This window comes from Tauraco erythrolophus, chromosome Z (genome assembly GCF_009769465.1).
Source record: "Tauraco erythrolophus isolate bTauEry1 chromosome Z, bTauEry1.pri, whole genome shotgun sequence".
Taxonomy (NCBI): domain Eukaryota; kingdom Metazoa; phylum Chordata; class Aves; order Musophagiformes; family Musophagidae; genus Tauraco; species Tauraco erythrolophus.
Window position 1 is genome coordinate 63,102,328 of NC_141496.1, and position 24,118 is coordinate 63,126,445.

The window sequence follows — 24,118 nt, forward strand, 5'->3', positions numbered from 1 at the left end:
TACCTAGTGTATCTTCTGCTTATGGCAGATTGTTTTGGAAAACTTGGGTAAGATGATGTTTGGCTGACTTTTGGCAAGCCTGTTAATGTGGCAGTATGGCGTTTTACTTCTAGTCCACAGGTGTCAATATAAATAACCATCTCTATTAAATATCTCAAGCTGAAAACATTTTCTCTCCCTTTAAAGCTGTACTGTCAGGCTTTTGGTACAATATATTCTATCAGCAAAGTATAAAAAAATTGCGTTTGAATATAAAACCTACATTGTTTTTTTCCTACAAAAGGTCCTTTCCAGAACCCGTGGCAATCTGGACTGCTCTGTATAATTCTGGTAATGAATAACATTGCCCTTTTAATGTACTCTGTGTACATTTACATGAGTGCACTCTGTATGGGTGCCCACTCAATACAGGCGAACGGTGGGTGAAGTCTGAAGCAGAGAATATTAATCTTTAAAGTAGACAATAATTTGTTTTTCTCCACTGTATATTATATAATGTTTAAGTGTTCAGATAGGGATGATCTGTACCTAGCAGAAGTCACAGAGTAAAAGTGACACGGTCATTGTCTCTATTCATCCCTTCTCTGCTCTTAGCATCCTTTTATCTTAATGCATCACTTGGTTTAAGAACATACGCCCTTCAGAAACAAGACTTTGAAAATTGGGAGCCTGTTCCTGGACTGGAAGTGATGCCGTTGACACCGTTCAGAGAGGAACATGTTTACAAGTTCTGGGCCTCCCTGTGCCTGCTTTGTAGAGTAACTTACCTCTGCTGCTAGGGTGGGCCCTGAATTTGCAGAGAATGAAAAAACAAAACAAAACAAAAAAAAAGCATTTTAGTGTGTAAAGAGGCACACAAATGTCTGCATGTGAACATTTAGGACGAGTGCCAAAATCAAGGGTGCATACACTCATTTAGGTTTCTGTATAAGTACTCGGCATGAAGAACTAATAGAAGCTTCACCATATTTAGCTAGGAACCCCGCCTCAGGATGTGTAGATGTCTTTATCATCTGTCCTATTATGTAAGCTCCTTGGGTCTAGGACTCTGTGCTCCGTTACATGTGTCATCCATCACTGTTCCTCAGGAAGCCATGAGATATAATCCTACCTAAGATTTCAGCCTTGGGGAATTGAAATCTTTGCTATATCGTTTTTCTGCTGCTGCGCAGCAAGGAAAGTGGACATTAATCACTAGATGGCAGTGTGAAATTCGCCCTGAGTTCCTGACACTGGCTATGTGCAGGCAAGCAGAGATGTAACTAGGACAACTTTCTCCATGCAAGACCACTAATTTCACACCTGCTAATTAAATATGGAGAAGCAGCTGCTTGGTAAGTCAATACATAACACCACAGAGGGCTCAAGCACAAGTATTCTGGAAGAGGCTAAATGATCACTAAAAATTGTTGGTGCTAATTGGAAAGCAATTTTTCATTAACTGAAGTTATGTCTCTTCTGACACTGGACGCTTTGTACCAGATCTGGACTCTGTTGAGTGCGAGTGTTCTAAAATAACCATGTGACTAAACCCCTCTGCTCAGAGCGTGGGTATTGTGGCTGGTTTCTACCTTTGGAGATGTGCCTCCAGTCAGAGTGCTACACTCATGCGCCTTCACAAGCTGAGAAGTTTTGGTCCACTAAAGCCAGCCTTGTTATGGTAAGTTTCGCTGGTCTCTGCAATAAAGTGCTGGCCATTGCTGGCTGTTTCTGTGAATATCTGTCGAAGGACAAGAGGACCTGCTTCTGCTTCTTAGAAGTCAGGGGAAGACTTGGACCTGTTTCATGAGATCAAGTGCGCTGTTGCAGGTCCAAAAGTGGTTGTATCGCTCATTGGGAAACAGGACCGAGGATTTTGGTGAAGAAGAGCAGAGACAGACCTCTCTTCCTCATCCACTGGTTTGTCAAAACTGATTCTTGTGAGTTGTTACCACAGTGTGGGGATATTAAGTGAATGAAGAGATGCCATGTGTCACTTTAGCCAAGCCAGCTTGAGCCCCCACGGCTACCCAAGTGCAGCTGCTTCCTCTGTGTGTACACATTGAGCTGCCAGGACATACTACCATTACGCCCTCCCACGGGTACAATGCTAGCTCCGGTACCCCTGCCCTTATCTGAAATGGTTGAGTGACAGGTGTAATACTGCCATATCAGTACTGCTCACGAGCAGTGATCTTATCACTGAAGAAGAGTCTTGCTGTGCTTGGGCTTCGCATTCTTTGGGGTTTGGATTGCTTTGTGTATGTGTATTTAGCTAATTACTTCAGTAGTTTCCGGATGTGTCCTGTCTGCTGTCCCAGTCATCTCTCCAACAGACTCAAGACATCTGAATAAATGCCCATGCTGCTACCAAGAATCTTTGGAAGGAGGAAAAGAGAAGGAAAAGGGAGCCATGTTTGTATTGTTGATGTGCACCCTCTGTCCTTCCCCTTCTGCCAAAGCCTGTCACCAAGACAAGAAGGTGGCAGGCAGATAACCTTCTTCTCTTTTCAGAGCCCAGATGCGTACAGACATCTGTCCCTGCTGTTGCTTCCAGCCACACCATTAATGTGAGTTTTATTCCTGGTTTTACTAGAGGACAGTGAGAACACAGTCTCCCTGTACATCATAGCATATGGTGCTCACTGGCTTCACTGGCTGCTTCTTGCACTGACAGTTTCTCTGCTGCAAAATGAGCCAAAATGACCATTTGCAGGTACCCACAGCCCAGGTGCATGGCTGGTGTGGAGGGCTCCCAAGCATATAACCCTTTGCAGCACTGTGCCAGCACTCTCCTACCAGTTGAGTGGTAGTGCAAACCATCTTGCTAAGTTGTTTCCGAGGTCTAGCCTGCAAAGACTCTGAGCTCAGCTGGAGGCTACAATAAAAGAAGAGAGTGTTCGGTATTTTAAACGGGCAAATGAAAACCAGAAACATCTGGTTTTAAAAACACATTTTCAAATGTCAATGTTGACCAATGTTTAACTGAAAAATTAAAAACTTGTAAACTGAGAATAGAAAACTGCTTGGCTTCTGACATTTAGAGGGAAAATGTATGAGAGAGAATAGTTTTAGGCAAGATCTAATATTTTGTTAGAAGGGGATGTCTGGACAAAACCCCAAATGCTGGATGAGTTCTGCCTGTCATCAGCAGTGTTCCAGGCATAGCTAGGTCCCTCTCAGAGCTGAAATTTTCTCTTGTGTCATTGCAGAAGGAAGGGAAGGCGAGGGATGACCAGGTCTGAGGAAATCCAAAATCACTACTCATGCGTCACTAACAACAGCTAAAAATATTACAGCAAATTATTTCAGGAGAGGCGCCTGCTGCTGAACCAGACAGACCCACCTAGCACACCCAGCAGTTCTGTGCATTTGCAGTAAGAGCAGTGCCTCCCTTCCAGGTTAGTCTGTATTGACTCTCTCATTTCTTCTTTTAATTGCTGATACATTGGCGGCTCTGTGCTTCTCTGAGCTAAAATTTATAGGGAGAGAAGAGGAAGGCAAAGATGAGATATAACCCAATTTACTGCAAGATTGCTACTCAGCAGTCGTGGCCAGGACATAACCCTCATCCTGGGCTTTATATCCCATGCTGCCAGCTTTCAGCTGTCCGTTATAGCACGGGCTTTTTACAGCAGAAACCACGTGTCCTCGCATGTTTGAAAACGCCTAGTTTACACAGAGATGACCCCCACTCTAACAAATGCTAGCAATCTCTTTTGTCACCACAGGAGTTTCACCTGCTTTCTGTTCCTCAGCTCCATGCCTGAATAGCAGATACAAGCAGTGCAGGGCAACACTTCCCATGCTTTGCCATGCTGCACTTAGCCTGGGTAGTGCTGGAGTTGATGGGATTTTGCAGTGACTCCTGATGGGGCCCTTTGCTCACAAGGGTCCTCATGGAAAAGGAACGAGCCTTAAAGGCCCCCTGCGACCTCCTGAAGTCTTGGGCCAGTTGCGGAGACCAGGCTATGTGACTCCATTGTACCACCTCATCATAGCACCCCAACCATCACATAATGCCAGCAGGTGAGTTGAGAGGTCTAGGCATGAGGTAGCAGTCAGCTTAGATTTTACTGAAATAGAGGTATATAGATGCAAAGATTAACCACTATGCTTTGAAAAGAGCAGCTTGTCTCCTATATCAGATGGCAGCATCTGCTGTAAGAATAGGCACAGAGAGGCACTCGAAAAGTCAGACAGGGCCACTCAGTGAGTTGAATTCCTAGGGAACCTGCCTAAGTGTTGGTATTGTTTTGAAAGAGGGTGGAGATAGCAGAGCAGAAAAGGGCAGAAAAAAACAGAGGGTAATAAAAACCTAGCTCATAGCCAAAACAGTATTGTAGCATGGCCCTGAGAAACACGTGCATAAAATATATCTGAGCAGCCCAGGAAAGAGTGTTTACAGTGATGAGCAGATATTGTTTTATTTGCTTACTTCTGCTTGCTAAACAGGGCTTTCTAAGTAACAGGATACATCTCTGATATCTCCTCCTTGCTGGAACAGTCCTTGGGATGCTGTGTTTCTGATTAATTCACACAGAACGGAGTCAAAGCAGCCACATTTGTGGTTATCAAGTCGAGGAATATCAGTTGGTTCAGCAGTAATCTCCAAAGAAACAGTAATAATAATTTCAAGAAAGAATAAATCATTTTTAATTTGTCCTCTTCTCACAGAGAACAGAGCTGGAATCCAGAGAATTTTTAAAAGTTGTTTCTGTTTTCTAGTACACTGTCATTTTAGATCCTGTAAGAACTATGTGCCTACTAGAAGTATGTCATTACAAGGGTATTTGGTCAGTCTGGAATATTTTTGTGAGAGAACAGAATGATTTGATAAATTTTCAGTGTTTGTTTTGGCTCAAAGTCTTCACAAAGGTTTGGCCAGAAAAATAAGACAGAAAGAGGTAGCTGGGGCACATTTAGCTTTATATCAACATAAATTGGTTATTTATATTATTGGTTGGTTATTTTAACCAACATAAAAAACTGACAGCTGAGAAGGATGAAAGCTCTCCGTAGTGAAGGACAGATCTGGGGTAACTTCTGAATGCTGACTCTAAGTGGAGTGGTCTGGAAAGATGAGGGGATTAACAAGATAGTTCCTGGTTTTGCTGAAATCCAGATATATTTGCCGATAGAAAGAAAAGAGCAGCAATGTATTAGAACTCTGTGGAGTGCCTGCATGCATATCATAGAATCATAGAATGGTTTGGATTGAAAAGGGCCTTAAAGATCGCCCTCCCCCCCCATGGCAGGGGGATTGTTCTAATCCCCCTGCCATGGGCAAGGACACTTTCCACTAGATCAGGTTGCTCAAAGCCTCATCCAACCTGGCCACGAACACTTCCAGGGATGGGGCATCCACAGCTTCTCTGGGCAACCTGTTCTCGTGCCTCACCACCCTCAGAGGGAAGAATTTCTTCCTTCTATCTAATCTAGATCTCCCCTCTTTCACTTTAAAGCCATTGCCCCTTGTCCTATCACTACATGCCCTGGTAAAAAGTCCTTTTCCAGCTTTCTTGTAGGCCCCCCGTTAGGTACTGGAAGGCTGCTAGAAGGTCTCCTCAGAGCCTTAGCTTCTCCAGGCTGGACAACCCCAACTCTCACAGCCTGTCTTCACAGGAGAGGTGCTCCAGCCTTCGTATCATCTTTGTGGCCCTCCTCTGGACTCGCTCCAGCAGCTCCATGTCCTTCTTGTGTTGGGGACTCCAGAGCTGAATGCAGTATTCCAGGTGGGGTCTCATGAGAGCAGAGTAGAGGGGCAGAATCACCTCCCTTGACCTGCTGGCCACACTCCTTTTGATGCAGCCCAGGATACGATTTGCTTTCTGAGCTGCCAGTGCACATTGCCGGCTCATGTTGAGCCTCTCATCAACCAGCACTCCCAAGTCCTTTTCCTCAGGACTGCTCTCAATCCATTCTCCGCCCAGCCTGTACTTGTGCTTGGGATTGCCCCGACCCATGTGCAGGACCTCTCACGGATTGAGAGCATCCCTGAGGAAAAAGACTTGGGAGTGCTGGTGGATGAGAAGCTCAACATGAGCCGGCAATGTGCGCTGACAGCCCAGAAAGCCAACCGTATCCTGGGCTGTATCAAAAGAAGTGTGGCCAGCAGGTTGAGGGAAGTGATTCTGCCCCTCTACTCAGCTCTCGTGACACCCCACCTGGAATACTGTATTCAGCTCTGGCATCTGCAACACAAGAAGGACATCGAGCTGCTGGAGTGAGTCCAGAAGAGGGCCACAAAGATGATCCGAGGGTTGGAACACCTCTGCTATGAAGACAGGCTGAGAGATTTGGGGCTGTTCAGCCTGGAGAAGAGAAGGCTCCAGGGTGATCTTATAGCAGCTTTCCAGTACTTAAAGGGGGCCTACAGGGAAGCTGGAGAGGGACTTTTTACAAGGGCGTGTAGCAATAGGACAAGGGGAAATGGATTATAAAATGACAGAGGGTGGATTTCGATTAGATATAAGGAAGAAATTTTTTACATTGAGGGTGGTGAGGCAGCGGAACAGGTTGCCCAGAGAAGTTGTAGATGCCTCATCCCTGGAAGTGTTCAAGGCCAGGTTAGATGAGGCTTTGGGCAACCTGGTGTAGTGGAGGATTTCTCTGCCCATGGCAGGGCTGTTGGAACTAGATGATCTTTAAGGTCCCTTCCAATCCTAACCCTTCTATGATTCTATGATTCTCCACCCAGCCTGTACTTGTGCTTGGGATTGCCCTGACCCACGTGCAGCACCTTGCACTTGGCCTTGTTGAACTTCATGAGGTTCTCACAGGCCCACCTCTCAAACCTGTCAGGGTCCCTCTGGATGACATCCCTTCCCTCCAGCATGTCCACAACACCACACAACTTGGTGTCATCAGCGAACTTGCTGAGGGTGCACTCGATCCCACTGTCCATGTCGCCAACAAAGACGTTAAATAGCACCTTCCCCAATTCTGACCCCTGAGGAACACCACTTGTCACTGGCCTCCATTTGGACATCGAGCCGTTGACCGCAGCTCTCTGAGTGCAACCATCCAGCCAATTCCTTATCCACCAAGTGGTCCATGTATGAAATCGGTGTCTCTCCAGTTTAGAGACAAAGATGTCACGTGGGATAGTGTCAAATGCTTTGCACAAGTCCAGGCAGATGATGTCTGTTGCTCATCCCTTATCCACCAATGCTGTATCTCTGTCGTCGAAGGCCACCAAATTTGTCAGACAATTTGCCCTTTGTGATGCCATGTTGGCTGTCACCAGTCACCTCTTTATTTTCCATGTGCCTTAGCATATTTGCCAGGAGGATCTGCTCCATGACCTTGCCAGGCACAGAGGTGAGACTGACTTTTTTCCTTTTTAAAAATGAGAGTTATTTTTTCCCTTTTCCAGTCAGTGAAAACTTTACTGGACAACCATGACTTCTCAAATATGATGGATAGTGGCTTAGCAAGTTCATCTGCCAGTTCCATTGGGACCTGTGGATGCAGCTCACTGGGTCCTATGGACCTGCACACCTTCAGGTTCCTTAGATGGTCTCAAACCTGATCTTCTACAGTGGGAAGTTCTTCATGCTCCCAGTCTCTGCCCCTGCCTTCTGCATATGTCTAACTGAATACAAGTACTGATCAGCTTAACCTCTTCACAGCACCTGTCTGGATCCCAAAAAGATTTTGGGAATGTGCACAAGCTGTTATAGATGGTCCGGGGAGAAGGCAGTAGTTTTAGAGTATGTGCAGGTGAATATGGGGATGCCACGGCTCACGAAAGATGGCAGACATGACATCTACACCTGAACTGCATGTCTGAAAAATGGAACAGCTTCTGCAACTGCTGGTTGCCAGTAAAGTACGGGCATAGCAGTGTAGCATTCACATTGCATATCCTAGCAGGGTCCAGCATTCAAAAGAAGTTCTAATAAAAATTTAAACTGATGATGAGCATTTTATAGCATATTCAGTTGTGCTTAGCTCAGTTTAGCTCCAAGGCCAAACAAAATTCCCACAGGAGGGATGTCTCTGGTGAAAATTCAAGCCTTGCTCTCTTCCAGTGGGATGCTTGCAACTCCATTGCAAAAGCTCTAAATGAGACCTACTAAGCAAAACCATCTGATGTTCCTGACAACTCCAAGTTTGCTTGTGCTGTTCCTTAGTGCTTTGGACACTTCAAGCTGGATTGCAAGACATTGCCAGTAGGCCTGGGAACATGGAAGGATTCCATTCACAAGAAATGTTTATGTGGGAATACCATTTCTATCTAGCACTCAGGCACAGCTGTCCCAGAGCCTTTCTGTTTTCTGGTCCGTTATCGTGGCAGAACAGGAGTCCATGGCACAGACATCAAAACAAAACAGAAGGAGGTAAGTATGCGAAGTTCTTCCAGGTCTTTCTGTCTGTTGCTGCTTTTCTCTGTTTCATTTTAAAAACTTTCTTTACAGACTACACTGAGCACAGCCAGTAAGCAGCTCTATATCACGTTGAATGACTACTGAGCAAGAGCTGGCCGAAAAGCAGCAGCTAGAAAAGAAAGTGTAGTGACGTGTATCAGTGTCCAAATTTAACATTTGAGCATGTGTGCAATCACAGTTTCATATTTATCTTATGGTGACCAGGCTGATCCAAGCAACTGATTTAATTTTTATGCCACTGTGGTGACAGCATATCTTACCTTAAAGCGTGGAGCTGAACCACCAAACTAACGAGGAGCTACTGTCGCACGTGGTGGGGTGCTCAGCCTTGGTGATGAGAAGTTCAAGCAAACTGAAGCAGATACCACTTCCTCAAATGGATGAAGCCTGGTAGTGATAGCACCGAAGCAAGTAAAAATGCTATTTCACTGGGCTTTCAGTAGCCCACAAAGGGGCAAAACATTTCACAATTAATGGACTAAGTGGCTCCTAACACTAACTGCTTTACCAGTTACTCAGGAACTCTACTCTAGGATGTCGCTATTCCGTTTCACATCCGAACTCGTCCTGCTTCACTCGACACTGAACCCTTTTACAGTGGCACAGAGAGGAACTGCACGAGGCCACACAAGCATCTCTTCCCTGTTTCAGAGGATTTTATTACTTCCAGGCACAAATTTTATCATACTATGATTTCAGGTTGGGAAAATCCATTTATTTTTCTGTTTCTCACTGCAGCTTATACAATGGCCTAATTACCTATGAGATCTGGGTCTCTAATCTCTTGCCTGGCTCTGGCCTTGAATGACCTTGCCAAGCAAATTTTTGATCTCAGCTTGCGTTTACCCATCAGGAAAACACTAATGTTGACATTTTTTTTCCTCACAGCTTTATAGGAAGTCTCACCTATGGATTGTTCTGCTGCACGGGAAACAATGAGAAACCTGACCATGGCAGGCTCTTCCCTTAAGGACAGAAGGGGCCATCCACACCAGAACTTTATAAACCTCACTAAAATCTTTCTCATTCTGCCTGCGGAATAACAGCATTTGGGTTTCAGAAACAATATTGTTCAAAAGAAGAACAGTATGGGTTATTAGCGATCAAGTTAATGCTAAAAAGAGAATACTTTCTACTGGCAACCATGACCTTGTAAAGAATCTTCAAATTCTGTTACGCACCTCCTTCCACACTCAACCAGAGTTGCCACATGCTCATCTCTGGGAGTCTGGGTGTTTTACATTTGCAGAGGAGACAATCAGCCAAATTTCCACTGAAGGATATAATGCAGGTGCATTTTACATACTACTGCACATGTAGGCATATTCTAATATGATTCCAAAAGTACCAAGGCTTTTATCTATACTGTCTCATTGGGTATAGATACTGGCCTTGAGGTAGGAAAACAGTATATAACAACAGGATTACAGTTTTAATTTTGGACTTGAGCCTACAAAGATGGAGAAGAGGCCGCAGAATTCTGCTTGGCTGCCACAGGGCACCAGAGGTGTTTCATGTCCTGAGGGACTCAGGAGCATGTGCTGGACTACATGCACTCAAGGGATACCCATGTGAATAACACTTAATAGAGGCAGGAAAGGTTATTAAACCGTTATGCAACTGAAGCATGGAGAGGCGAGATGATTAGCTCAAGGTGTCCCATGACCAAAGACTGAATTTTACTGGTCCCAGTGAAATGTCTGGGCTGCAGTCTGTACTTTACCAGATGCATGAGGAGAAGCTCCTGTGGTAGGCCACCCTGTCATAGAAAGGATAAAACTGAGCACAGGCCAACACGGCATCGTAGTGCTTAGAGAGAGGTGGTTATGTACACAGGGAACCACAGACTCGCAGAGAGACAAGACACTGCTAGCCAGCTGAGTTACCAGCTTGCAAGATATCTTGCTCTTCTAGGGACTGAAAGGTAGCGTTTGGCCAAAAGCACCCGATGGTCTGTATTTTGCATCTGGGTGAGACAATTGTCATTTGCATTTAAATATGCCGCTGCTAAAATACAGTAGGACACACATGACCCACTGCCCCACTCTATGCACACTGTTGCTGTGGAATGCTGGCAAGATAGGCATAGCTTTGCCTCCAGAACTACCATGGAGATGCCGCTTTCATGGTTCGGTAGTGAGTTTTACGACAGTTGCAGATTTCTCTTCAGTTTCTTGTCATCTGTGGTGTGCTTCTTGCAAACTCCTTACATGGTCACTGATTCTTCCCGTTTTCAGAAGCAGTGAAGCCATAGGCTCTCATTGGTCAAAAAGACTCCCAGTTTCTCTTACAGCTTATCCGACACATAGGTATTGCTTCCTGCCAGTGAAAATGCCTACAACCCACTGGACTTTTAGACAGACTGGATCCAGGTTACCCTCCCAGCAGGCACTGTGGTTATGAAACTGCGTGTGGCCAAGGAAAAGATGGAAGTGAAGCAGGTGGCCAGAGTATGGGGGACAGAAGTGCGCACATGCATGAAAGGGGGAGAAGCAGAGGCTATATAATACGATTGGCATGGGAGGGAGGTGGTGCAAGGAATGAGGCCGGCGCTTCCTCCATTCAACACTTACTGATTATTCCCGCCCTTCACTGCAGCTTCACGCTTAGATCACTCTGGTGTGTGGGCCCTCATGGCCTTCAGAACAGAGTAATGAGGCGGTAGTTCACCAACGCAAGTGTACAGGAACTGCAGGGCTGAGGCAGACATATGGGGGCCGTGGCTTAAGATGGTGGAGAAGACGGAGGTTGTGGACTGGCAGAGACGAAAGATGGAGGAATGCCATGAGCAGTAAGACATGAAAACTTAAGAGGAAAGTGAAGGCAGGTGGGAGTAGCATGGACAAAGAAGGTGAGGGGGACAGTGCTGTTCAGGATGAAACCTGGGGGAAGGCGAGCAGGTCACAGTAAGAAAGGCAGCACAGAATCACGGTGCTTGACGTATGTACCCTGTATATCTGAACCAGCGAACGAGCGCAGCCATGTCGCAGATTCTTCACTCATCTCAAGACTAGCCTGCTTTCACGACAGGGCAGGAAGCAACCACGATGGGACAAAAAGTTCTCATGTGCGGAGACCAAGACACTTGTCCAGAGTGTGATAACAGACAGCACGTGGGACCTTCTTCTCCGCAGTGCGCTGGAGCCTGACGGGAGGACACTTCTGGCAGGAGTACTCTGCAGGCTGACAAGCGGGAGAAGGGGAAAGAATAAGAAGCACATCAGCCCTGTGCCTGCCCTAAGCAACGAGCCCTTCCCCGAAGCCGGCAGAATGCGCGACGCGATCGGTGACCGAAAAATCGTTTCGGGGCACGCGCACTGGTCTCCGTTACTCTTTCCCCCGCTCCTTTTACACAGAAAGCTGGTTAACGCGTGTCCCCCGGGTCAGATCGGTCCCGGCGGCGGCCCCGCCGCCGGGCCCCGTTACCTTGGCCGCGTCCTCCCCTGGAGCCAGCCCCGCCGCCCTCTCCGCCGCCGGCCCTCCCGGGGCGCCGCCGCCTCGGCAGGGTACTTCCTCTTCCTCCCGAAGTGCGGCCGAGGTGGGAGGAGAAGGAAGGGGAAGGGAAGGGAAGGGGCCGGGAGAGCTCCAGCGCGGCGGACAGCCCCGCCGCCGCCGTCGCTGCGGCAGCGGGCGGAGCGGAGCGGGAGGCGGCGCCAGCGGCCGGCGCGGCCCAGTCACCGTACCACGGCGCCCGGGAAGCCGCTTCCACCGGATCCGCCCCCCGCAGGGCGAGCGAGGGAGGAGAAGGAGGAGGGAGGGAGGCCGGCCGCTCGCCGCCTCTTGTATTTTTGCCCGCTCCCCAGCCCTGCCCCCAGCCCCTCTCGCATCGGGGTTCTGGGTGTTCGGCGGCGGCGGGGGGCCAGGCCGCAGCGGCGCCCGAGCAGCCCGCGGGAGCCCCGGGACGGGCCTGGGCCGCCGCCGCTGGACTAGGATGTCCCGACATGAAGGTGAGCGGCGCAGGGCGCCAGGCCGCAGCGGCGGGGGCGCGTCCCGGGGCCCGGCCCGGTGGTAGGGCCTGGCGCGGCGCCCTCTCGGGCGGATCATCATGGCGCCGCCGCCGCCGCCGGCGGGAGAAGAGGGGCCCGCGGAGCCGGCGGCGGAAGGAGGCCTCGGCGGCGGAGGGCGGCGGCCGGGCCCCGCTCTGCAGTGTCATGGGAGGGAAGGCGGCCGCGGCTGTTACGGCCCGTCTCCCCGCGCGGCCTGCGGCGGGCCCGGCCGCCTCCCCTGCCGCCCCTCCGGGCGCGGAGCCGAGGCCTGCCGCCGCGCGGGGCCGGGAGCGGGCCGGCGGCGGGGCTCTGTTCGCCCCTCTGCTCCCGCTCCTCCGCCCGAAGGACGGGCGGGCGTGCAGGGCGCCCCCAGCCCCCGGCGGGCCCGGCCGGGGTGGGCGGTGGCGCGGGGCGGCCTGCCGACGTGTCGGCCGCGGCGGCGGGTCAGGCCGGGCACGGCGCCCCCGGCGCCCCAGGGCGGCGGTGCGGCAGGGGCTGCGCCGGGAGGGCGGCCCGGCATCCCGGGGGAGCGGGCTGGGAGCGGCGCCCCGCTTGTTGCCGGGGGTCGCAGCTGGTGGGCGGGGAGAGGGGCCGGGCCCCGGCTCCGGCCCCAGCGCGAGGGTTGGGGGCCGAGCGGCGCGGGCAGCCCGCGTGGTCCTGCCCGGGGGTGGCTTGTGTGGTGGCAGACCCGGGAGCTGCTGGTTTTGCCGTGTGGCGGAGGAGACCGGCGCTGGTGTAGCGGCGTGTTTTGAGGCGTTGGGAGAGGCCGTCAGAGGAACGTGTTGAGTGTGTCCGCGCTAGTCCCGCTGTTTACCGCCGTGGGTGAGTTCAGCGGGTGGTTCAGAATTAGTCAAAAGGAGCAGGATGGGGAGAGAGCTGGAGGCTAAGAAGGGAATTTCTACCGGAAGGTGATGGGAGCGTGAAAACAGGCGAGAAAGTCGCTTGACTTTTCTGTCTTTTCTTACCAGAGGGTAAGGTGCTTGGACTAGTATTAAAATACTCTGTAAAACCAGCGTTTGTCACCTGAAAGGATAACTTTCTGCCGTGTTAGGAACTTAATTCAGCACCTGTCACCATTTTCTCTGTCTTACCTATCTCTCGTTTCTCTGTTTTATGAACTCTTATGGTGTTTCGACAGAAACGTTGTAGGATAATTCATTATTTGTGGCTAATAGTGCTGGCTTCTAGTTGGTAGCTTGGTGCTGTATATATGATGAGTTTTCAGTGTGGCGTCACAGTTTTTTGCAGACTTCTAGTTTGTGCAAGTATGTGTGCTTTTGTATCAAAGAATTGTCTTCCCTGGATCCACTAGTGTCTTGTGGTTTTGCTTTTTTTTCAAGTTAAAATTTAGTGTTCTAAGTTAAAATTTAGTACTTTTAAAGTTAAAATTTAGTTCTTTCTCTCTCTCTCTGCCCCCTCCCCCCCCGCCCTTTTTCTGCTCCCCCTCCCTCCCAATACATGTTTTCCCAAGAGGATGGAGATGCTGGATTTCCCTATAGTCAAACAGTAGTGAATGCAATGAACACTGATCACAAAGTTGTTCTTAGTGATGTTGTGGGTTTATGCAGTCTGTAAGTCTCTGCTGTGATGAATGTATCCATGATGCTCTCTTTAAAGTGCAGCGGTAGAATGGAAGCTTTCCTAGCTTGAACAGATTAAAGTTACAGAAGTGATACTATGTTCTGATCTTTAGTGTTTTTCAGTGCTAAGTGCATGGGCTGTTATAGTATGTGGTGGTGTTTACTAAAAAGACATTTCAGTCCTGGAGCAGCCTTTTTGTTAAGTCAGAGAAAATAATGAAAGTAGGTTTCCTTCTAAGTATGTTTCTGATGAAGGCTGTATCATACATTTTTCTGTTATGTGTTAGGTTCTGTTCGTAGCAGGAAAAATTACATTCCCATGCTTCGATATTTGTTGTTATTTTTAGAAGCAGTGACTGTTAACAAAACCAGGCTCAATGTTTTCTTTCTGAAGCAGATTCATCAGTGTTTGTTCTCTCTAGCCATGCCTAGTTAGAAAAAAAATGATATAATTGTCTTTCTTTTGGGTGAGTGTGAGTTTTGGTAATTTTTTATTGTGGATCTAGACTTCTCAGGGGTGTGTGTGTGCATACAGACACGTGTGTGAGATTAAAAATGACATCTGTCACTGTATCTTTGTCATATATTTTTATTAAAAGTCTTGTCTGTCTCTTAATTTCTTGGGAACTCTTCTCTTACTCAACACTTTAGTTGTATTGTTTTAGTCAACTTTAGTTACAGGGTTAGAGTAACTCATGTTAATACAGGAGGCATGCTTTTCCAACTTCATGGAAAAGAGGTTTGGAGACTTGTTAGAAACCTACAAATTGTTAGAAATGAAATTAAAAAACCAAGTAATTCTAGTTTCAGATCTGTATGGTGTCGTTCACAGCTGACAGTTTTTGATCCAATGTGACTAGTTTGGGAAGTGCTGTCTTGGAAGAATATGGTAAGGGAAAAAGCAAGCTTTAATCACGTTTAATAAGTGATATCTTTTCTGTATGTTTTCTTTAAAATAATCTGTCCTCAAAGTTACGTTGTTTGTTGCTCCTGACAGAATCTGAATGCTTTACCAATTTTATGATGGGAAAGGATGTCTCTGGAAGTGTAGATGCTGGAGAAGTTGGAATTCCAAAGTCTTGGGACTTTAAGTAGGCCATGAAGCATCTGATGAAGATTTAAGCTTACTTTCCATTGGGATTTCTAGACTTGTTTTCTTTGGTGTAATAATCCATAAAATAAATCAGGTTGGTTTTTTGTGGTTTTTTTTAAAGAGATTTTGTTATCCTTCAGAAAAAGTCTGACCAGAGCTTTCTTTTCTGCTGTGCTCTCATTTCACACATTACCTCTGGGCTCACGTTTCTCCCGAATTCAGGAAAATGGGTACAACTAGAACTTGAATTATTGTTGCGCTTTCTTGAACTGTTCATTTAATGTTTAAGAGACTTTGCTGGTAATTCTGTGATGAGTAGCTGTTAGTGTTTGTCCACCTCTTGCTGTTGCTAGTTGCTTCTTATTTTTCAAAACCGTTTTTGTTCTGTGATTTGGTGTTAAGAGACTAGCTATTCTGTGCCTTCGGTTTTCTAGAATGCAATATGAGGTCATCCCCTGGTCTTGGATTTCATGTTGTTCCCTTTATAGGAGTGAACACGCTGTATTTCTCTAAGTTAGCCCCTCTGATGAGGAAAATGTGGTGGTGTAATATTTGCCAGCCTACAAGGAGCAGGTAGGTTTGGGTTTTTTTTTTTTTATACTCTAGAAAGTATACCAGAAGGTATTTTACATATTACAGATATTCTTTCTGTGGACATGCGTCTGGCAATAATTCTCTCATATGACAGTAGCCACCACCCAGAAAAGTAGAGAATCACAACTTCCAGGGATATAGTTAGGAGACCATTTTTTTGCAACTTCTGTTGTTGCAAACTAGGTTGCTGCAGGATTACTGGTTGTACAAGGGCCTGATGTGAGGTTCCCTACACCTGGCAGTTCCAGAGAGCTCCCAGCACCACGCCTTCTGCACCACTTGGTTCTTGGTCGCACACACTCTGAGTCCACTCCCATCCCCAGTTCCATGCTTTGTTTCTTATTTTCACTAAGCGATATATTCTTTAAGCTTCAAAGAGCTAGCAGCAATGTGAGTGGTGGTTATTTTTGACAGTGCCCGTTTTTCAACGTTTCTTATGAATCAGCAAAGCTTTGCAGTTAATAGTAGTCTCACTTGAAGTAAAGTTGTGAATGGGTGGTGGTAACAAAGCTAGGAAGGGAGAGCAGTGACTGTCAGGACTGCGTGGAGTTTCCAAATGTTCTCTGCTGGCTTCAAGCTCCTTATGTTCAAGGGAGCTGAAGTCTCAGTGCTCCTCTTTTTTGTGTGTGTATGTATAAATGTCTTGGCTAGGCAGCTTTAGATCAAGTGCTTATTTGTAGTAGAAGGGTAAATAAGTACGTCTTAAAAAGAAATACTCAGAACTTGGTCTTTGAAATTCAAGCAATCCTAGAGTTAGACTTGAATGCATACCAATCACTTGAAAGCAGCTAATGTAAGAGTAATGTTAGCTCTGGTCGTCTGGGTGTGAAAGGAACAGATTGGGAGTCTGAGCTGATGACATTTTCTGTATGATCATGATACAAACATAAATAATACTTTATCCATAGCAAACTTTTTGAAAACATTAAAAGCAAAAGTAATTTCTACCCCTTGTAATTATGCAACAGCTGTGTCATAGTTGAGCTGCAGAAGGGTACTACGAACTCCTGTCAAGGCAATGGCAGTTCGTGCGTAACTTTTAATATTTCCTGTAGTTAAGTTATAGGATTGCCACTAAATGAAGAATTAATCTATTTTTGCATGTAAAGCTCTTAATTTAGGTAACAAGACTACATATTTTTCATACAAAGTACTCAAGATACAGTGTTGGTGAAGTATTGTGTTTAATAATGAACGTGCGCCTGTGAGCCCAGTTGTAACTTGCTGCCTTCTGATGTGTTTTAATACTTAATGTCTTCTTCAAGCATGGAATTTTGCTATTCCACAATACAAAATAATCACAAATTCTTCCATATGTTGCTGCTACTTAGATCTGTTTTGTAGAAAAGAAATCAAGAATGAGTTTTATGTGTAATTTAAAGTGGTGAAGTTTTTTGAATTTGCACTAATATGTGACTCGGACAAAGTGTTTTCTAACTGTCTATGACGAGGTATTTCATAGTATTGTTAGTCTTGCTCTATGGTAGCAATTAAGGTATATAATTACAGGTATAGTGCAGTATCTGAAAATGAGTTAGCGTGATAATTTAACTAGCAAAAGCTATGTTTAGAATAACTGTTAATGTTAAATGTCAACAGCTGCAAATGTGAATAGAAATATTGGAATGCAGTAATTTGCTTTATTATTAAACTGTTGTTTGCTTTCAGTAGGAAACTGAATCATCATTTAATAATAAAAAGAGCTGGATGCATCAGTGATACTTTAACGGGCAAGACACTGGTTTTGAGGAAGCTAGGTTTTAATTTTAAAAAGTTTCTGGCTCTGATGGTTTAGGAAACACACTCTGTGTGAACCAATATGCTGCTGTCCTTGCAGAGTCTGTGAACATGGTCCTTCAAAAGTAAGTGTAAAGAGAGACAGTTTATTCCTCTCAGGTTTTTGATAAGAAGTAGTGCCGTGGACCAAATACTCTTTGGGAAACAGGAGAGAAAGATTAGATTTAAATGATCAATGTTGAAAGATTGATAGCCAGTATCTTAAGCAGAAGAACTGGAACATAACTGTGATCCTTTTAACATTATTGCATGGAGGTGAAGAGAGAATACAGTGGCAAAGTAACTCTTCCAAATGTTTTTAACTACTGATGACTAGAAGGGATTCAGGGGAAGTTTAGAGAGCCATGCAAGTTCCTTGAGCAGTGCTGGACAAATAAAATTTGTACACGTTAAATAATAAGAAGAAAGCTTTTCAAATACCTTTGTATGTTTACATTACTGATAAAGTTTGAGGAAGAGTTGTGGGTCACTGTTCATAGTTGCGTCTTTATTGTTGTTACTTCAGTTACTGTTAAGAAATACAAAAACGGAATAGTGACTAATACAAAATGTGTTACTATGTTCAAGAAGCTCCTGGGCACAGCAGCAGATTTGAAGAACAGCACTCGAGTTGGCATGTGCCAGAACTTGGTTGCACAGACAGCACTCATTCAACCTGCTTTGAGTATCTACATTGTGTAGTTACACAGATGAATGTTATCTACTCCATGCCACCCCTGCCTCCTTTAGGGTGCGCAGGAGAGTTCTATATGTTAGACCAGTGTCTGGGAGTGTACAGCAAATGGGCAGGTAGAGGCATTACAGAAAGAAAGGATAGTCGAAGTGTTGACAGTGGAGTTTTGTTATGGAAAGTTGGATCTACCCTCCTGTCCTCTGCTGCAGAGTTCATTTAAGCTTCTAGGCAAATCGCTTCAGGAATAATTCACAGGTGTCTGCTAGCTGTTTGTTCCTTATGTTATGAAGACCTGATTTGGGATTTTAGGAACTGAGCAATGAGCTTTGAAAAAACAACTCTCGAAAATCAAAGATTCTGAAAAAGCCATCCTTTGGCAGCTGGATTTGGCAGCTGGATTCAGTGGAGTTGCAGTTTTAATCTTTACATGCCTTGTTTTCCCCCTATTTCAAGAGAAGTGCTGTTAAAGCACTGCTTAGCAGTGCTGTCGAAGTTAATGCATTGATATTTGTGCTGCACTGAAATGCAGCAGAAAAGTGCTTGCAGGGAAAAAAAAAGCAGTGAGAAAATCCATAGTCAATGCAAATTTTTCAAAGTGTGTGACAAATAAAGGCTCAGACTGACCAGCGATAATAAAACAAATACAGAGTTTTCAGTTTGTTTACTCAACACCAAATGCCCTGGTGCACTGAGTAAGGTAGTGTTTTTCTAGAAAGCAATATAATTGTGTTAAATTGCATTTCCCGTGGTTTCTGATCATGGATTGATACTAGGATACATATATTTTAATATGAGCAAGGTTGCGAGTTTTCATGGGTTTTGTTCTTGGAATCACTTGGGCTAAGTCCTCCACATGCAATCCATTCTTTCCCCTATGGTATTAAGAATAGGTGGGTGGGTTTGGTAGCTGTAGGTTCTGAAAATGGAGTTTCAATGGAGAAGAGGTATACAAGCTTAACTATACGCAGCAGTGTTGCTCACTCATACAGAAACAGCATTATGAGGTGCTGTAAGCAGCTCGGGCATGTTGAATTCACAGAACTCAAAAAGAGGGCTGTTAGTGACTCAGGAAACATGTGAGAGGAAATTACTGCATGGATGGAAATTTAAAAGATGTTTACCTCAGAAAGGCTGATACAGGGAGGGAATCTGAAAGAAAGGCATCATCTGCATAAAAGTCTGTAATCTCTCTTTTGAATACAAGAAGGTATGTCATGAATTCAACAGGACGATTAAAACTGAAGTGCTTTTTCATACAGCATGTAGTGAGATTGTGGCAGATTTTTTCATTGAAGGTTCTTGAGGCTACCTAGTATCTAGCTTAAACAATTAGAGCTTTGGATTTTACCTCAAACTGTGTACTCCAGGTCTCATAACTTCGGATTCAAACGTGGCTGTTGAGTATCTCAAATCTTAGGTCCTATTTTATTCCTGCATCTTTCCCTGAAGCATCACCTGAACATCTGATTTTATCTTACTCCTGTCAGTTTCTGTACATATGGTCCTTATGGTTATCCACGTTTTTATCTCTGTGTGACATTATTACAATTAATTTTGACACGATGAATTAAGACCATTTGAGTTCAGTGTGGAGCATAGAGACAAGCTCATTAGTTTCACTGTATTAGGATATACGTGTCAACTCAAGGTTTCAGTGTAGAGCTGTTTAAAAAGTTTTATTTGGCTTGTTGACATTTATTAAGTTGATAAGTGAGGTCTGTTCCAAATTGTGGGGCTTCATCACTGAAGTGTCTTCTGCTTTCATATGATTTTTATCACTCACGTAACTGCCCTTTATTCTTAGGTCTCAGAATTGTATTTCAAAGGTGTATACAGGTGATGGCTTGATTTCTGCCATTTGAAGTAATTTGTGTGAGTTTGGAATTAATTTTCAAGTACAGATAGAAGTCACTGGATCCTCTGACATATTTGGAAATATTTTTTTTCACCCTAGGTTTGTTCTGAGAATGTAGTTTGAATGAGTGTTAGGAGAAGAACGGATTTGTTTAACAGAATTTTTATTTTTTTTCATGTTAAAATATTTAAATATTTGTTTTAGACAGTCTATGATTTGCCTTTGTACAAGAATTCCTCTTTCTGTTGCCCATTTTGTCACCCTGCAGTGAATTTCATGAGTGTATTAATTCTTTCTATTTTGATTGCTTTGTTTGGAGCTTCTAGGAAACCATGTCTAAAAGTAGACCCATTTTCAGCTGGAGACCTGGGTAAAACTTTATTATTACAATTAAACAGCGAACCTGAACACAGGACACCATATGTTTCTCCCATTTGCACATGGGATTTCAGGTAGAGATTTTATGTCTTTCCAGAAGACACTTGGGAAAGTCTCCTAAAGATAAAAATTAGTGGTCTTGTACTCCGTTGCAGTGAGTTTTATAGATGCAAGTTCTTTCTTCCGAATTTTTGACTCACTGGGACATTTCAGAGGCATATGCTATTTGCAGCTATAACTTCATACACCTTCCTTATAGTATTTTAAATTTGTTTTTAATTTCATTATTCACATAGAATTTCCCATTTTTATCAAAATACTGTTGATCCTGTTCTGCATTTGGTTTGCATCATCTTGCTGTCATCACTGATGAAATCCAGCTGAAGAAAAACAATTTTAAAATATCACAGTTTTTTTAAAAAAAAAATTCAAAAGTAAGATGAAGCAACAGACAAAGCTTTAAAAAAATAAATCGTAACTGTTTTTTTTTTTGGTTTTTTTTTTTTTTTTTTTACCTCAGGTCAGATTTGGTCTTCCCTCACTTCTACCACTTCCTGGTGCCTGATTCTTTTTGGGAGGCAATGTTTCTTGTCTTGACTGACAAGAGGTGCTGTCTCTGGTAGGATAAATTATCTTCTTTGCTTTCCTCTTTTGTCTTTGATCTTGTATCTTTCACTCTCTTACTTCCTTGTCACTGTTCTTCATTCCCTTTGCTGTGCTCTCCCTCTGCTACTTTCCTCCTCAGAATGCTCTAGAGTGGGATTTTCAAACACACCTAGGGAAACTGTAGACCCATATTGGGTTCAACTGCAAGTTTAGTACCTGCCTCTGAAAGCCTCTTTGAAAAGCAAAGCCGTAGTGTTCCTTGGTAGCACAACAAGCCCTGGCTTATTTCAGAAGATAGCTGTTGCTGAAAATGTTTTCAGGCAGCAATTTGTCTGACCTGTTACAGAGATGGATTTGTATTTTGGTTTTGTTTGTTAAATGGGATGAGGTGGCTGTAGTAGTGAAAATTTTACTTACTAACCAACCGCGTCCTGGGCTGCATCAAGAGGAGCGTGGCCAGCAGGTCGAGGGAGGTGATTCTCCCCCTGTACTCTGCCCTCGTGAGACCTCACTTGGAGTACTGCGTCCAGTTCTGGAGTCCCCAACATAAGAAGGACATGGACCAGTTGGAGAGGGTCCAGAGGAGGGCCACGAAGATGATAAGAGGGCTGGAGCACCTTTCCTATGAGGACAGGCTGAAAGAGTTGGGGCTGTTCAGCCTGGAGAAGAGGAGGCTCCGGGGTGACCTTATAGCGGTCTTCCAGTACCTCAAGGGGGCCTACAGGAAAGATGGGGAGAGGCTGTTAAGGAGGGCCAGTTATGATAGGACAAGGGGTAATGGTTTTAAAATAGAGGGAGGTAGGTTCAGGTTGGATATTAGGAAAAAATTTTTTACTATGAGAGTGGTAGACTGGCAACTGGAACAGGTTGCCCAGAGAGGTGGTGGATGCTCCATCCCTGGAGACGTTCAAGGCCAGGTTGGACAAGGCCCTGAGCAACCTGATCTAGTTGGAGATATCCCTGTTCCTTGCAGGGGGGTTGGACTAGATGACCTCTGAAGGTCCCTTCCAGCCCTAACCATTCTATGATTCTATGAATTCTTTAATTATTTGTTGAGAGCCATTGTTTACAAAACTTCAGAAACAGTTGATTCCTACTCTAAATGGTATTTTAGGTCTGACTTCTGTTAGCTTATTGATAGTAAAGCAGCCAGTATTCCTGGCTTAAGGGGATTACTATTGGCCAGCTTTCTTAGACTGTATTTAATCTAAAAATTGGAAAATTAGGGTAAGTTTTTATGTATAAACAATTCTTGTACAAATTAGCATGAATTAATGTGACAAATGGGATAAAGCGGTTTGATAATATCAATCTTCATATTAGGATTGTAATTTTAGACTAATTTCTAAACAAATTCTGCACCTCTACAGACCAACGGAGTTGCTCTCCAGGGTGTGATAAGATGGCAGGAGCTTCATGGCAGCTTCTGGAAGTAAACACCTGGGCGTGTGCCTAGGACAACATTAGAATTACTTGGGAGGCTGAATGGAGGTATCCTGGAGGTGGCTGGTTAGAGAGCAGTGCCGTGAGCTGTTAAACAGGTGATATTCTCTGGATACCTTTCTGAAGTGTCCTAGCTCCAGGAGCAGTTGATCATACAAGATTTTCAAGGTCAAAAATGCCTTAGGATGTTGTCATGTAAGAACTTTTTATGTGATTGTGAGTAGCTTCTGACTTTACTTCCAAAGAAATAATTGTGGTAAGAAGCAATGTTCTCTTTTACTGGTAATATATTTTTTTTTGCATAACTTAACAGTTTGTGTGTGTATTAGCTGTACATCCTTAGAAATTGGTGTTCACCCGGAATGAATTTGAAACTGCTGGGAGTCTGACCGTAAACCTTTGTCAGTTGGACTTATTTTTGCGATAGCTAGAATGAAATTAGCGCTGAAGACATCTGTGGTGTGGGCACAAAGGCTTGTCTCTGTTCAGAATGCCATCACCTCACTTTAACTTCAAAAAGCAAATGTTTGCATTATTGCAAATACTTGCATATGCTTTTAATATAGTCAGTAATGATGAGAATGTGCCTGACACAAACTGTGTTTAGTGTACAGGTGTATCACTGTGCAAGCTGAGGTGTGGATTGTCTCTGCAAGTGGAACATTTCTGTAGTGAGAAGCACCTTGTGATTCACCGGTGAAATCAAGACTCTGAAAACAGCTTCACAGAGAGTAAATAGTAGTGGAACATAGGTCACAGCTGGACGTAGTTCTACCACTGCAGTTTCCAAAGTTTCTTCTGACTTTTATCTCTTTACTTTCTAAAAGTAAATAAGGCCGCTAACTTCAGCATCTGAATTATTGTTAGTGTTAATACTTTTTTGCATGTGCAGAGTAGACTCCCTCCCTAAACCTAGCTGTAAGTAAGATTGGGAAAGAGAATTCAGGATGCCCTTGAAGAAAAATACCTAAGCTTTGCAAAAGTAAGATTCAGAGAAGGCAGAGAATGCAAGTATGAGGCTTTGGATGTGGAAGGCCAGACAATGGATCATGTGGATGATGGTCCATCTACAGCAGAGGTGTTGCCAGGATCACAGAGGCCTACCCCCCATACCATGACCACCTCCACGAGGAAGAAAAGATGGATTATAGTTGTAAGTGACTTCCTTCTGAGGGGAACAGAGGGTCCAATATACTGGGCAGACCCACCTTTTAGGGTAGTCTGCTGCCTCTCTGGAGCCCAAGTTAAGGACCTTGATAGGAAACTTCCTAGCCTGGTACAGCCCCAGAATTATTACCCATTACTGCTCTCCCATGTGAGTGGTGAAGAAGCTGCAATGTCAAGTCCAAGGGTGATAAAAAGACACTTCAGGGCTCTGGGACAGTTGGTAAGGGAATCTGGGGCACAGGTTATTTTTTCCTCTTCCAGTTGTGGACAGCAACATTGGAAGAAACACCCACATCCGGTCTATTAATACATGGCTCCGTGGCTGGTGTCACCACCACAGTTTCGGGTTTTTTGACAGTGGGATGGCCTACATGGCACCAGGCTTGCTGGTGCCAGATGGGATTCACCTTTCTTAAAAGAGGAAGAGGGTCTTTGCTCATGAGCTAGTGAGGCTCATTGACCGGGCTTTAAACTAGACTTGAAGAGGGAGGGGGCTAATATCAGGCTTGGCCAAGACAAGCTGAGAGCACCTGAAGAGCAGCAGAGGGGAATTCCAGCCACTTCAGCCAGTAAG

At 45.0% G+C, this 24,118-nt stretch overlaps 1 protein-coding gene across 1 annotated transcript in view; it reads left to right on the forward strand.

The window, feature by feature from the left end:
* Positions 1-12,253: 12,253 nt before the first annotated feature.
* Positions 12,254-24,118, forward strand: part of LOC104383895 (E3 ubiquitin-protein ligase KCMF1) — a 54,723-nt gene continuing 42,858 nt past the window's right edge. Inside the window, exon 1 of the mRNA XM_086628911.1 lies at positions 12,254-12,319. Coding sequence (XP_086485037.1) covers positions 12,304-12,319 — 16 coding nt within the window. The 5' untranslated portion in view covers positions 12,254-12,303. The remainder of the gene's footprint in view (positions 12,320-24,118) is intronic.